General features: G+C 37.3%; 3 protein-coding genes across 5 annotated transcripts; 2 read left to right on the top strand and 1 right to left on the bottom strand.

Moving 5' to 3' along the window:
* Positions 1 to 4,484: 4,484 nt before the first annotated feature.
* On the top strand, positions 4,485 to 5,945 carry LOC130503092 (peroxidase 1-like). Its single transcript, XM_056997742.1, has 4 exons — positions 4,485 to 4,782; positions 4,863 to 5,048; positions 5,145 to 5,304; positions 5,392 to 5,945. Exons 1-4 carry the CDS (start codon positions 4,570 to 4,572, stop codon positions 5,793 to 5,795), a joined length of 963 nt encoding a protein of 320 aa, XP_056853722.1. The 5' UTR covers positions 4,485 to 4,569; the 3' UTR covers positions 5,796 to 5,945.
* Positions 5,946 to 7,049: 1,104 nt separating this feature from the next.
* On the bottom strand, positions 7,050 to 8,559 carry LOC130503091 (peroxidase 1-like). Its single transcript, XM_056997738.1, has 4 exons — positions 8,239 to 8,559; positions 7,963 to 8,148; positions 7,709 to 7,868; positions 7,050 to 7,632 (listed from the first exon to the last, which is right to left on the bottom strand). The coding sequence occupies exons 1-4, from the start codon at positions 8,455 to 8,457 to the stop codon at positions 7,226 to 7,228; spliced, it is 972 nt and encodes a 323-aa protein (XP_056853718.1). The 5' UTR covers positions 8,458 to 8,559; the 3' UTR covers positions 7,050 to 7,225.
* A 2,156-nt stretch (positions 8,560 to 10,715) lies between these two features.
* LOC130503090 (homeobox-leucine zipper protein HDG2-like) lies at positions 10,716 to 12,842 on the top strand. 3 transcript variants are annotated; one of them, XR_008940638.1, is made up of 4 exons: positions 10,716 to 10,927; positions 11,196 to 11,247; positions 12,269 to 12,548; positions 12,635 to 12,842. XR_008940638.1 is itself a non-coding variant. In XM_056997737.1 (2 exons), exons 1-2 carry the CDS (start codon positions 12,301 to 12,303, stop codon positions 12,756 to 12,758), a joined length of 372 nt encoding a protein of 123 aa, XP_056853717.1. In that variant the 5' UTR covers positions 12,191 to 12,300; the 3' UTR covers positions 12,759 to 12,842. The 3 variants fall into 3 exon arrangements, 1 of the variants encoding a protein (XP_056853717.1); XR_008940639.1 differs by lacking the exons at positions 10,716 to 10,927; positions 11,196 to 11,247 and adding an exon at positions 11,999 to 12,171; XM_056997737.1 differs by lacking the exons at positions 10,716 to 10,927; positions 11,196 to 11,247 and having other exon boundaries at positions 12,191 to 12,548.
* The last annotated feature ends 9 nt before the right edge of the window (positions 12,843 to 12,851 follow it).

Raw genomic sequence — 12,851 nt, forward strand, 5'->3', positions numbered from 1 at the left:
GCTGCTATCTTTGATATCCATGCAGACAAAGCCCCGGGTTCAAACGGCTTTTCTGCGAGCTTTTACCAGTCCTTCTGGAATCTGCTAGGGTCTGATATCTACCGAGAAATTCGGATGTTCTTCACGTCGGGTTCCATAAACCCTCAAATCACGGGGACTCATATCTGTTTGATCCCAAAGACCTTAGCGCCAAAGGCAGCAGCTGATTATCGCCCAATTGCTTTATGCAATGTGCGATATAAAATCATCGCGAAGATACTGACGCATAGACTTCAGCAGATTCTACCTTCTTTGATCTCAAGCCACCAAACAGCTTTTGTCCCGGGAAGAGCCATTCAGGATAATGTGTTGATCACACATGAAACTCTTCATTATCTGAAGATCTCGGAGGCACAAAAAAGATGCTCTATGGTCGTCAAGACGGACATGAGCAAGGCTTATGACCGGATAGAATGGGGCTTCTTGGAGAAGGTGATGACTAAGATGGGATTTCGCGCTATCTGGACGGAATGGATCATGGAGTGTGTTACCAAGGTGTCATACTCGTTTCTGATAAACGGATCACCACTCGGGAAAGTGATCCCGTCAAGAGGCCTGCGTCAAGGGGATCCGCTCTCACCCTTCCTCTTCATACTGTGTACGGAGGTTCTTTCAGGACTCCTTAAGAATGCACAGAGAAACGGCAGTCTTCTTGGTCTCCAGGTTGCACAGAGAAGCCCGCATGTCAATCATCTCCTTTTTGCGGACGACACGATGCTCTTCTGCAAGACAAATGAGAGGAACTGCAGAGTCTTAAGTAGGATCTTGCGGGAGTACGAGCTCAGTTCGGGACAAAGTATTAATCTTAGCAAGTCCACAGTTACCTTCTCATCGAAGACTCCTGAGAGCATTAAAGATCGTGTAAAATCAGACTTGGGTATTGAACAGGAGGGGGGTATGGGAAAATATCTAGGCCTACCGGAGTCCTTTGGAAGAAGTAAGAAAGATGTGTTCACAGGAATGGTGGACAAGATCCGACAAAGGTCGCAGTCATGGACAACAAGATTCCTCTCAGGTGCGGGGAAGCATGTTATGATCCAATCGGTGCTGACAGCCCTTCCGACATACTCTATGTCAAGCTTCAAAATCCCAATCTCTCTCTGTAAGCGCATTCAGTCCATACTAACCCGTTTTTGGTGGGACAGTGCCCCAGATAAGAGAAAGATAGCATGGGTAGCTTGGGAAGTTATGGCACAACCTAAGCGCCTAGGGGGGCTCGGGTTCAAGAACATTGAGGGGTATAATGACTCTCTTCTGGCTAAACTCAGCTGGAGAATCCATAACCATCCCGATTCTCTTCTTGCTCAAGTCCTTAAAGGGAAATATTTCCCTGATTGCTCCTTCATGGAGAGTGAAGAAAAATCAGAATCTTCTCATGGTTGGACCAGCATTTTGGCTGGTAAGAAGGTCATTGAAAAAGGCCTTGGATTTATTGTAGGCAATGGGGAAAGTATCAATGTCTGGCGAGACAAATGGTTATCCCCTTGGAGCCCTGAAGCGCCTATAGGGCCACCCTCTTTCGCCAACAGAAATCTTCTGGTGGCTGACCTGCTGGTCGTTCAGACGAATGAGTGGGACCTAGACAAAATCCGCCTACATTTACCTCATTATGAGGAGAAGATCAGACTGATCATACCTAGCTCTCTCCGACCTAGTGACAAACAAGTCTGGCTACCTGATTCATCAGGAAAATACTCCTCAAAATCTGGCTATATGAAGATCTTCGAAGGAAAAAGCAATCAGCACCCTGAACCGTATGAGTGGATGCAACTGGTCTGGAAACTCCATATTCCTCCTAAGATTCATCACTTCCTGTGGCGCGCTCTCAACAGAGCCTTACCAGTGGGCTCCTTGCTTGCGATAAGAGGAATAACCTCAGAACTGAGTTGCAAAAGATGTGGAGAACAGGAAACCATTACCCACTTGTTTCTCTCCTGTCCTTTTGCAGCTGAGTTCTGGTCAAAAGTACCTCTGCTATCGAATGCAATACAAAGCACTCCAGAGATGTCTATGCGGGATTGGATAGCTTCATGTGTTAAGATAGGTTCTCTCCCTCCAACAGGAGTAACCTCTTCGCCTCTCGTCCCATGGTTCTTATGGAATTTGTGGACTGCAAGAAATAAATTAATCTTTGAAGGCAAGGTTTTTTCGATAGAAGATATCATCTCCAAATCTGTGGGAGAGGCAAGAGCTTGGGAAGATGCAAATGGGAAAAAGAAGATACTGCAGGTGCAGAGAGCTCCGGAGTGTGGTCGAAATCGAAAATCCCCCTCTTGTTGGTGTGATGGAGCATGGCAGGAGAGCTCAAAATCAGGAGGAATGGGCTGGATCATCAAGAGTGAAGAGGGGGAAGTGATATGTCGGGGTTCTTCCAGTCGCCCATTCATCTCTTCAGCCCTCACAGCAGAAGCGCTAGCGGTGTTGGAGGCACTCAAAAAGGCCAGGGAGCTCAATCTCCACAGCCTCAAAATCTTTTCGGACTGCCAAGTCCTCATCTCAGCCCTTCGGGAAGGGCAGGACGTGAACGAGATCGCGGGTATTCTCCTGGACATCAGGAACCTTGCCACTCTCTTCTGTCCATTATCTTTCTATTTTGTTCCTCGTCTTGAAAACTCTCAGGCTGATACTTTAGCAAAATCAGGCCTTGCACGTCTTATTGTTGTTGGGGATTAAACTCTGTTCTACGGAAGTTAATGAAGTAGTTGTTTGACAAAAAAAAAAATATAGTTGTGTTTTTATCAATTAATATACCTCCTATGAATCAGATGTTTCACTAATGAACACCTCGTTTCGTGATATCACTGATATTTCTTTATGGCAAAATTACAGTATTCTCGACCTAATCCTAATAGTACAACTAAGAGAAGAACCGCAACGAACAAATTACTAACGGGCAAGAAAGCATTTCAAAATTATTATCGATTTGATTTGATCCAAAAGTGTCTGGTTCCTTAACGAGTCTTAAACATCCTAATCCGGATAACCCAAAAACCGAATAAACTGAATAATTACTCTCATTTATAGATGTTAAAACTTAAATATTAAAATTTAAACCAAAAAAGATAATATGTTTCAAAAAAAAAAAATTATTATCGATGGTTTATTATAATCATTTGAGGTAATAGTATATAAAAATTAATTAAGGAATTTGGTACGATATCGATTTTATATGCGAATATATCATATGATAATAGAACATAACACCACAGTTGTACACAGGGCTGTCTCAAAGTTTTTTTGGACCCTGTTCAAAAAATATTAGCGACATATTTAAAATATAATGAATAGTTTTAGCGATTAATATTTATATTTATATATGTCTAACGTTTTTGATAAATTATAAAATCTAAATTAGTCAATACTACAGTATATCTAAATTTTAAAGTTTCAGACCGTAATTTATGTATATATTACTGAAAAAATCTTAATTTTTTAAGCTTTTATACTTGAATCATGTTCGAGCGCACCAGTTGCACGTGCTATTAGACGGCCCTGGTTGTACATGTATTCCAACTTCACCACGTATATTCTTATTTTGGAGTTTATGTTTTGTCCTAAATTATTGTCGCTTACATCTTCAACCTATCTTTGCAAATCAATTTCGAAACATTGTATTATAAGGAGAAATGGAGAGCAAATTAGAACTTCAAACAACTTCAATATAGAATTAAATTATAAATAAACCGACGATGGCCTTAAAATAATTAAAAGCTTTAGCTGTTCAAGGAGGGATTTTTTAGTGGGCTTATTTGCCAAATAACCAAAAAAGAAAAGAAAATTAGATTTTAAGAGAGAGAGTAGAGAGAGATAGGAAGAGAAATAAGGAGAGAGAGTGTGTTTTTGGTTAGATAATGGGTTTATGTTTTTTTGATGGTTATAGGGTGCAATTTCCCTTTTTTGGTTCGTTTGATTATTACGCCAGTTTTTTCCTCAAAGTCAGTCAAACGTTGGCATCTTCTCAGATAGACCAATCGCAGTTTTATCAATATCAAAAACTCTAGTGCAGTTTTGTAAATACTGAAAGATATGGGAAACTTTCGTAAGTACCTAAACTGAAAGTTACAAGCATTTTTGCAAAAATGTGGACTATTTTATAAATATATTTGTAAGTTAACATGTCATATTCACTCAATAATTCATTCCTCCTTTTTAAACCGTTGGTACATTTCTATTATGATGGCAAAAAACAATTGACTTTAAATTGAATAGTGTGGACTTGGTCGTTAGTTTATCTTGTGACTGACTGTTATTGTCCCCTTGCCATTACCTGACCTCTGTGTCGGACTAATAAGGGAATCGTGTGATCCACACCCGCCTTATCAGATTTATTAATTCTCTGATAAAAATACAATCATCAAGTGTGAAGATGTGCAATGTTACTGCAAGTTAACGTTTCTCTACAGGTAACTTTTCAACGTCTTTTATTTATCTATAAAAAGCATGCGATTGTATCCTTCTTCTTCATGTAGAAAGCTCCTCCTCACATTTCTTGGCTAATACTCCTCAACGCTGCCGACACGAGAGAGAACAATGGCAATCAAGAACCTTCTTTTCCTTGTGGTTCTTCTTAGCGTTCTTGGAGTTTCAGTTGCCCATCCAAAGGGTCTTTACATCAACTACTACAAACGCAGGTGTCCGGACGCAGAAGCCATTGTCCGACGTGTCACAGTTCAATATGTTTCTCACGAGCCAAGTCTTGCCGCTGCACTTCTAAGGATGCACTTTCATGATTGTTTCGTCAGAGTAAGTTTGCTTCTTTGAGACGACATTCTGGATTATATATATGAAACACTTCTAACTCTTGCTATGATCCATGCAAATAGGGATGTGATGGTTCCATTCTTCTGAAATATCCATATAATGAGACGGAAAGATACGCTGCCCCCAACTTGTCAGTGAGAGGCTACGAAGTGGTGGATGCTGTCAAGTCAGCGCTCGAGAGGAAGTGTCCTGGTGTTGTTTCTTGCTCTGATGTTCTCTCTTTAGTCGCTAGAGACGCCGTCATAGTGGTAACAATTCATAATGGACCAGTTCTTCTCATTACATAACCGTTAAAATAAGAGTACGTACAAAACTTATATTCTATGGTTTTTTTTCTCCTATAGATCAACGGACCCTGGTGGCCGGTTCCATTGGGCAGAAGGGATGGACGCATCTCAAGAAAATCTGAAGTTAATTTACCATCCCCACTCGCTGGAATAGCAGCACTGAAAAAGAACTTCTTTGACAAGGGTCTTAACACTAAAGACCTTGTTGTTCTCTCAGGTGAGTTTATAAACACCTTGAATACTATCTAAAAAAAACTTGACAACTTTATGTTACCAAACTGAATAAAAATGGTGTCTTGCTCAGGAGCTCACACAATTGGAATCTCTCATTGCAGTGTCATCCACCAAGGTATATACAACTTCACCGGCAAAGGCGATTCTGACTCGTCGTTGAACCCTAGATATGCTAGAGCATTGAAGAGAAGGTGCAACCCAGCTGATAACAGGACGATAGTGATGGACCCACGTAGTGTCAAGAAGTTTGATTCCCACTACTTCAACATGGTGGCTCAGAGGAAAGGTTTGTTCAAATCTGACAGAACACTTCTTGATGACCCTGAGACCAAAAGTTACATTTACACACAAGTTGCAACTGATGGATCTTCATTCAACAAAGATTTCGCTCACTCAATGGTTAAACTAGGGTTCGTCGGAATCCTTACCGGGAACAAGGGTGAGATCAGGAAGAGATGCGCTTTCGTGAACTAACTATCCCTTTCGGATCGATTATTGTTTTAAAACGCTTGCTGCTACTTTGTGATTCAACGTTTTTCCTTCTCATCTTTATGCTTGCTCCAGTTCAGCATGCTCCGTTTGTTATGTTCTTTTCGACATTATTAGTAATGCAACTGTTTTCTATTGTTCCACATCCGGTATACTAGTCACCTAGTTGTATACCAATAATATAATGTATGGGTCGTATACTTGTTTTTTGGTTTCCTTGAAGTAGGGTAAAGAGTCGTACAATAGCTGGCTGACTTATTTTGTTATTGAAAAGTTTTAAATAATTATAGGCTTTTAAAATTTTAAAGCTTTTCCTATCTTTTTTTCAAAATTAGTTTTCTTGTAAAATCAAAATTATAAGAAATGCATGATCTATATATGTATAGACATATATTTGGTGAACGGTTAGTTTACTGAGATAACATAAGTTTAGCCATGAAGTAAATAATTAATTTCGGCAGGATTTGGAATAAACATGCGGTGTCATTCTACGTATATTACATGTGATATGTATTTTGATGCCACAAAGAATCTCTGACAGAGAGGAGACGGCAGTTCCTTCCAAATTTCGAGATAATTTTATTATCCAATCTGTGTATCAATTGTTGTGTTATCTAAATTGGTGGTCATGCTATACTATCCCATGATAAAGTAAATATGTCAATTTATATTATTCTGTCTGTGTCAGTTGTTATGTTATCTAAATTGGTGGTCGTGCTATACTATCCCATGATAAAAGTAAATATGTCAAATAAATAACTTTTTGTTGACAATTTGTTTTTTTAAGGATATGTTGTTGACAAATGAGAAGTTGAGGGGGTAACTAAAGAGGATGAGGAGGCTTGAGGAACACGATGTAGCTTAGTTTGAGAAAATGATGGAAGATAATAAAAGAAAAAACATGATACATGCCAGGAATATGAACTTGTGTAACCTAAATGACAATTATTACTATCTCTATTTTCTTACATAGTACTAATATAGTATTTGCATATTTTAATCCAAAGAGCAAAAGAGACAGCAGAGAATCTTATTGATCATTTCAAAGAAGTTTAGTTTATATGCTCGTGAGAAATGAATTATTTAAGCATCAAACCAGAATCAGAAAGATCGTGTTCTCTAAATCAAGAATACATAAAACATATTAGTATTACAAATGGCTGTTACTTCATTCTGCAATGAATTTTCTTTTAAACGCACTCCAATGATCTATAAAAGGCCTGAGGAGGATTATTTGTCGTTGTAGGCAGCGGAATGATTATGCATCTTATAAAGGAGATGATAATTAAAGAAACATGAGACTCCAAAACATCATACAAAGGACTGTCTGAAAAAACAGACTTGGAGAAAGGAAAAAAACATTAATGGGACAATGCTGAATCAACAATCAAAAAGAGAGAGAACTTTTATGGAACTCAGTTTACGAAGGCGCATTTCCTCCTGATCTCTCCCTTGTTCCCGGTGAGAACTTCTACAGAACCTAGTTTAACCATCGACTCGGAGAAATCTTTGTTGAATGAAGATCCAGCGGTAGCAACTTGTGTGTCAATGTAGCCTTTGGTCTCAGGGTCTTCAAGAAGTGTTGAGTCAGATGTAAACAAACCCTTCTTCTGAGCCACAATGTTGAAGTAGTGAGAGTCAAACTTCTTGACACTTCCTGGGTCCATCTCCACTGATGTCCTGAAATCAGTTGGCTTGCACCTTTTCTTCAATGCCCTAACGTAGCTAGGGTTCATGGACGGGTCAAAGTCGCCTTTCCCTGTGAAGTTGTAGATACGGCTGTTGATGAGACCGCAGTTAGAGATTCCAATGGTGTGAGCACCTGCACAAGAAACCATTATAATAAACCTTAACTAGTAACATTAACTTGTCAACTTTCAAAAAGAAAAAACGCATACCTGAGAGAACAACAAGGTCTTTAGTGTTAAGACCCTTGTCGAAGAAGTTCTTTTTCAGTGCAGCTATTCCAGCGAATGGGGATGGTAAGTTAACCTCAGATTTTTTTGAGATGCGTCCATCCCTCCGGCCCAATGGAACCGGCCACCATGGTCCGTTGATCTGTAAAAAAAACATAAGAAAGTAAGCTGTATATAGTACTCTGATTTAAATGGTTTCTTTGGAATAAGAAAGTCATGCAGTGAGAAAATGTTACCACTAAGACAGCGTCTCTAGCGACTAAGGCAAGAACATCAGCGCAAGAAACCACACCGGGACACTTCTTTTCTAGGGCTGACTTGGCAGCATCGACCACTTCATAGCCTCTAAGAGACAAGTTAGGGATGGCGTCTCTTTCTGCGTCCTTGTTTGGAGATTTCAGAAGAACAGAACCATCACATCCCTATGTGCATGGATCATAACAATAGTTAGCATTGTTCTTCATATACCCATTATTATAGACTTAAGACACATAGAAGTGAAGTCAGCTTACTCTGACGAAACAATCATGAAAATGCACCCTCAGAAGCGCGGCTGCAAGACTCGTCTGGCGAGAAACATATTGAATTGTGACACGACGGACAATGGCTTCTGCATCCGGACACCTGTTTTTGTAGTAGTTAAGGTCGAGACCCTTCGGATTAGCAACTGAAACTCCAAGGACGCTGAGAAGAACCGCGAGGACAAGAAGGTTCTTGATGGCCATTGACATCTCTCCTTTCTTAGCTCGTTTGCTTTGTTGAGTATTACCCAAGAAAGTTCAAAACGAGCTTGGAGATGAAGATGAAGGAGAGAGTGTCAGGCCTTTTATAGAACATCCAGAGACATTGAAAACGTCCATAGAGTAGTGTCAAGTGGGATTTAGATAAACCCATTTGTAGTTTTTCTCTGTTTCTTAATTTAGGTTTGAAAAACAGAGAAAGAGGAGGACATTGCAGGGCCTCCACTATCTTCTTTTATCTGTCTGTGATTGAATAGAAGAAGAAATCAAAATCATGCAACGACTAAGAAAGCTTCCTCTTTTGCTATTTGAAAAGCTATTGACTTTGGACAACATGTATGTAGTTAGGGGAAATGTATTATTTCTTCTTAGCTCCCAAAGTTGAAAAAAATATATAATAAACTGTTATTGTATGTGGAATCCACGTTCTTGTATTATTTAAAAAAATCATCCAAGTTGCTATATTTAGTAACTGGAAATTCATATGGCTTAATATACTATTCTTGTGAAACAAGTAACGACCTAAAATTAGGTTATATTTACATACTCGTCGCAGTGGTGTTTATTATTGGGCCTTGTCGCTCTAGTTGACGGGCCTATAATTTATCACAGTCTTACGGCCCATCTAAGCAGAAATTACAAAATTAATCAGAGAGTTGTAATCAAGGTCCACACGATGAACATAAACTCATGGCCTCGAACTCATGCGATATATTATTTTTTGCATGATGGCCCCCATAAATAATTTTTTTTTTCTGCGATGACGCTTGTAACAGTTTTTTGGGTATGCCAATGTAGGTAGCAGTTCTTTTGAATTTAACTTTTAGAAAAGTAGCAGGAAAAAAACTCAAATGTTAGGTATTGAATTATTAGTTTTTGTTAGTTAGAGAGTACGAATGAGGAGGAGGTTAAGTGCAAGAGAGGCATGAGAGCAGTAAATGGCCTTAAGCCATGCAGCCTCTGTGTTAACATTTAATGCCAAAAAACTATTCGCCACTCTATATGTGTACATACGTATATATTTGAAAAACTTATAAAACTACACATTAAAAGTTTTTTTTTTTTTTGATAAACCCTATCGGCTGATCCGATCAGTCCCGGTAGGAACGCACCGAAGTGCTACATTGTGGACTAACTCCCGCGGTTCAACGGTTCAACAGACACCATGAGCTCCGAGCGTACTCGGGTCGAACGGGCCATGAGATCCATGAGATCCATGAGATCCAAATTGGACCACCACACTGCCTGTCCCGAGTTTGGAATGCCTTCCGACTAATGCCAGGGGTAGACAGACCGCATGTATTTCTGGATACCAGGTAAACCAATTAGGCTAAATCCCAATTGACAGATTTCCCAACAAAGTGTTGTTAACAACAAGGAAGGAAAATCAAAACCATGACGTGGGAATTGCACCCTTAGCCAAGAGACGTCCTACCACTAGCCCACCACTTTGCAGACCACATTAAAAATTCTTTGGATTACACATTTTTTTCTGCTTAAGTCTTTGGATTATACTTGCTTTAAAAAAAAATTCTTTTGATTATTTTATTATTCTCGTTGGCAAAAAAATGGTGTGTAAACTTGATGTAAAAGCTAATGGAATAATGAAGTAAATATGCAATATCTTTATATATCTTTGCGTGATAAAGAGTGTAATTAATTACATATGAATGCATGAATTTAATTTTAATATTTATCACTTTTAACCGGTGAATTGTATTTAATAAAATAATTACATGCTATAGAATTTGTCTTTAAAAAAATATTTAATTATCATATAAAGTATATATCTACAATATATAGTTACTTAATTAACAGAATAAGAAAATTCGATTATAGTCAAATAACTTTCTCTATATATAATTTTCATCAGAAAATGTTAATTTTAAAGCAATTTAAAGTTAATTAAATTACGTACAAAACGTAATATCTATTTAGATTTGAGATATTACCTATTTAATTTTATCGTGCAGGTGATGTATTGGCTTGTAGCTATACAAAGATTACTTTGGTTTGTTTTCATTTATATTATTTATATAAATTCGTTTTTAACTATATAATAAATTCACAAATAATAGCATAAATATAGATAATTTTTTTATATCTTATTTTTGACTTATACTAGTATAATACAAACAATATTATATAATAAAAATTTTAAACAAAACAAAATTTTGTCTTTCTCTCCTCTCCCTCGCTCTCTATAAGCGTGTAGGATAATAAAGTGTCCCACTCTCACCATTTAATTTCATTGCACCCTCTCAATACTCTCTGCCATTACTCTCATCTCCCAATTTTTCCTCTCTCTTCCTCCCAGATTTGCACCTACCTTTCAAACTCTTTGCCTAAAAACTGCTTGATCAGTACAAAACCATCTCCGGTTTTCCGACAAACAAATCTCAGGCCACACATCGATACACTCCTCTCTCTCTTTAGGATTTCGTCGCGTCTTCCTAGCAATGTATGTCACGAAGACCTTATCATTTCTGGGTTTATATGTTTTTATTAATATTAAATAAAACCTTTTTTCATTTGTCCAATGTATTTGATCATTACACTATCTTTTTATCCTCTTCATAAGACTCGCTTTCATGAGGATTATATAACCAAATATATATCGTGTATGTTGGATTTGTCATTTATTTTAGTCTTAATTTTCATTATTTAACATTAATTGATAGCTATTTTCCGTCCGAGTTTCTAATATTATCTGTTTATTTTTTATCTAGTTGATTAAGATGTACTATTTCTCAAGACAACACTAGAGGAAGAAGGTTAAAGGTTTGTATTCTCTTCGTGATTCTTCTTTATGATATACGTTTGTTTTAATATATATAAAAACGTGTTTATATATAAATATTCCACATATTTGTAAAAGAAAAACGTTATATACGGTAGTGATTATAAAAAAAACAGCTGGAGAAATTAAATACATCACCAGGCCTTATGTCACGTTGGTTGTAAGTTGTGTAATAACATCAATGTTGGTCAGCCGCACCGTGCACAGACATATACTATTTTTCATTTTAATTTTTTGAAAAGTTTGCAAAAAGATAGCAAATTAACACTTCTCCTGTAAAGTTTGCCTTGTTTAAAAGTCTGCTAATGATTATAGTATTTAATTACATTTTGTTCACAAAATAATGTTTTTTGTGTTTCATAAACTGGATAGAGAGTTTTTTTTGTATACCTATTTCTTGCTCATTTTAATTTGCTTTGAACAAAATGAGTAACATTTCTCTTTTCAACCTCTCTCCTCATGAAATCCAATACCATTCTATTAGAATATGGAATTTAAATGGCTTTCTCTAAATCAAAAATTCGTTATCAAGTCACCAAATGATTTCCATTTACACTACATATAATTCTTGAATCAGTTTCAATTTTGTTTTTCATTTTAGCGTGCTTGATAGTTTCTTAAGGCAAAAAAGATTGGGAGATTTGAATAATTTGTAGTATGTAAAATTCATTATTTTGGGTTGGTCATTTAATAACGTATTAATATGATTGTGATGTTTTCGAAAGGGTCTTCTTTCTTGCTTTCAATTAGTGGGTCCTTTGATTCCTACCAGCATCTCCATAATCTTCGTTTTTCTATTTGCCTATAACCTTTTGTAAGATCTTCAATAAGAAAGACAGAAAACTCCAAAAAGATTAAAGTTGTTGACGTGGAAAAAGTATTGCCATATTTTTTTCACAATCTTGGTGAAACTTCTCTTCTTATTAACTTGATTCCTGTACCCAAGAAGAAACCCTAATTCTTTTTAGTATCTGACAAAACTTTCTACTCTTTTCGTATTAGGGTTTGCTTTCAATTTCCGGTATAAGAAAAAGATGTTCGAGCCAAATATGTTTCTTGCGGCTATGAACAACGAAGATAGCAACAACCACAACTACAACCATGAAGACAACAACAATAACAATGAAAGATTTCTACGGGACGAGGAATTCGACAGTGCGAATACTAAATCGGGAAGTGAGAATCAAGAAGGAGGATCAGGAAACGATCAAGATAATCATCATCCTAATAAGAAGAAACGATATCATAGACACACCCAACTTCAGATCCAGGAGATGGAAGCGTATATGCATATTACAAATTTCATGTTTTTAGTTCATAACTTTATTTTTCCATTAATTTAGTATTATCATTTTGGTTGTTAAATAGATTCTTCAAAGAGTGTCCTCACCCGGATGACAAGCAAAGGAAACAACTTAGCCGTGAACTGGGTTTGGAACCTCTTCAGGTCAAATTCTGGTTCCAGAACAAACGCACCCAAATGAAGGTATAATATACTTATGATCATTTATATACTTGTGGATCTATATCAAAGTATAAATATTCTGAAAGCCTTATGTTATACTCAGACGGCTAGACCTGCATA

This window comes from Raphanus sativus, unplaced genomic scaffold (genome assembly GCF_000801105.2).
Source record: "Raphanus sativus cultivar WK10039 unplaced genomic scaffold, ASM80110v3 Scaffold0793, whole genome shotgun sequence".
Lineage (NCBI taxonomy): Eukaryota > Viridiplantae > Streptophyta > Magnoliopsida > Brassicales > Brassicaceae > Raphanus > Raphanus sativus.

Bases quoted from the DNA above. Each gene is read 5' to 3' on its own strand.
- LOC130503090 (XM_056997737.1), top strand. From the start codon at position 12,301: ATGTTCGAGCCAAATATGTTTCTTGCGGCTATGAACAACGAAGATAGC. The intron at 12,549-12,634 runs GTATATGCATAT...GTTGTTAAATAG, and splicing joins CAGATCCAGGAGATGGAAGC to ATTCTTCAAAGAGTGTCCTC.
- LOC130503091 (XM_056997738.1), bottom strand. From the start codon at position 8,457: ATGTCAATGGCCATCAAGAACCTTCTTGTCCTCGCGGTTCTTCTCAGC. The intron at 7,869-7,962 runs GTAACATTTTCT...TTTTTTTTACAG, and splicing joins CTAGAGACGCTGTCTTAGTG to ATCAACGGACCATGGTGGCC. The intron at 7,633-7,708 runs GTATGCGTTTTT...TTTCTTGTGCAG, and splicing joins AGACCTTGTTGTTCTCTCAG to GTGCTCACACCATTGGAATC.
- LOC130503092 (XM_056997742.1), top strand. From the start codon at position 4,570: ATGGCAATCAAGAACCTTCTTTTCCTTGTGGTTCTTCTTAGCGTTCTT. The intron at 4,783-4,862 runs GTAAGTTTGCTT...CCATGCAAATAG, and splicing joins TTCATGATTGTTTCGTCAGA to GGATGTGATGGTTCCATTCT. The intron at 5,049-5,144 runs GTAACAATTCAT...TTTCTCCTATAG, and splicing joins CTAGAGACGCCGTCATAGTG to ATCAACGGACCCTGGTGGCC.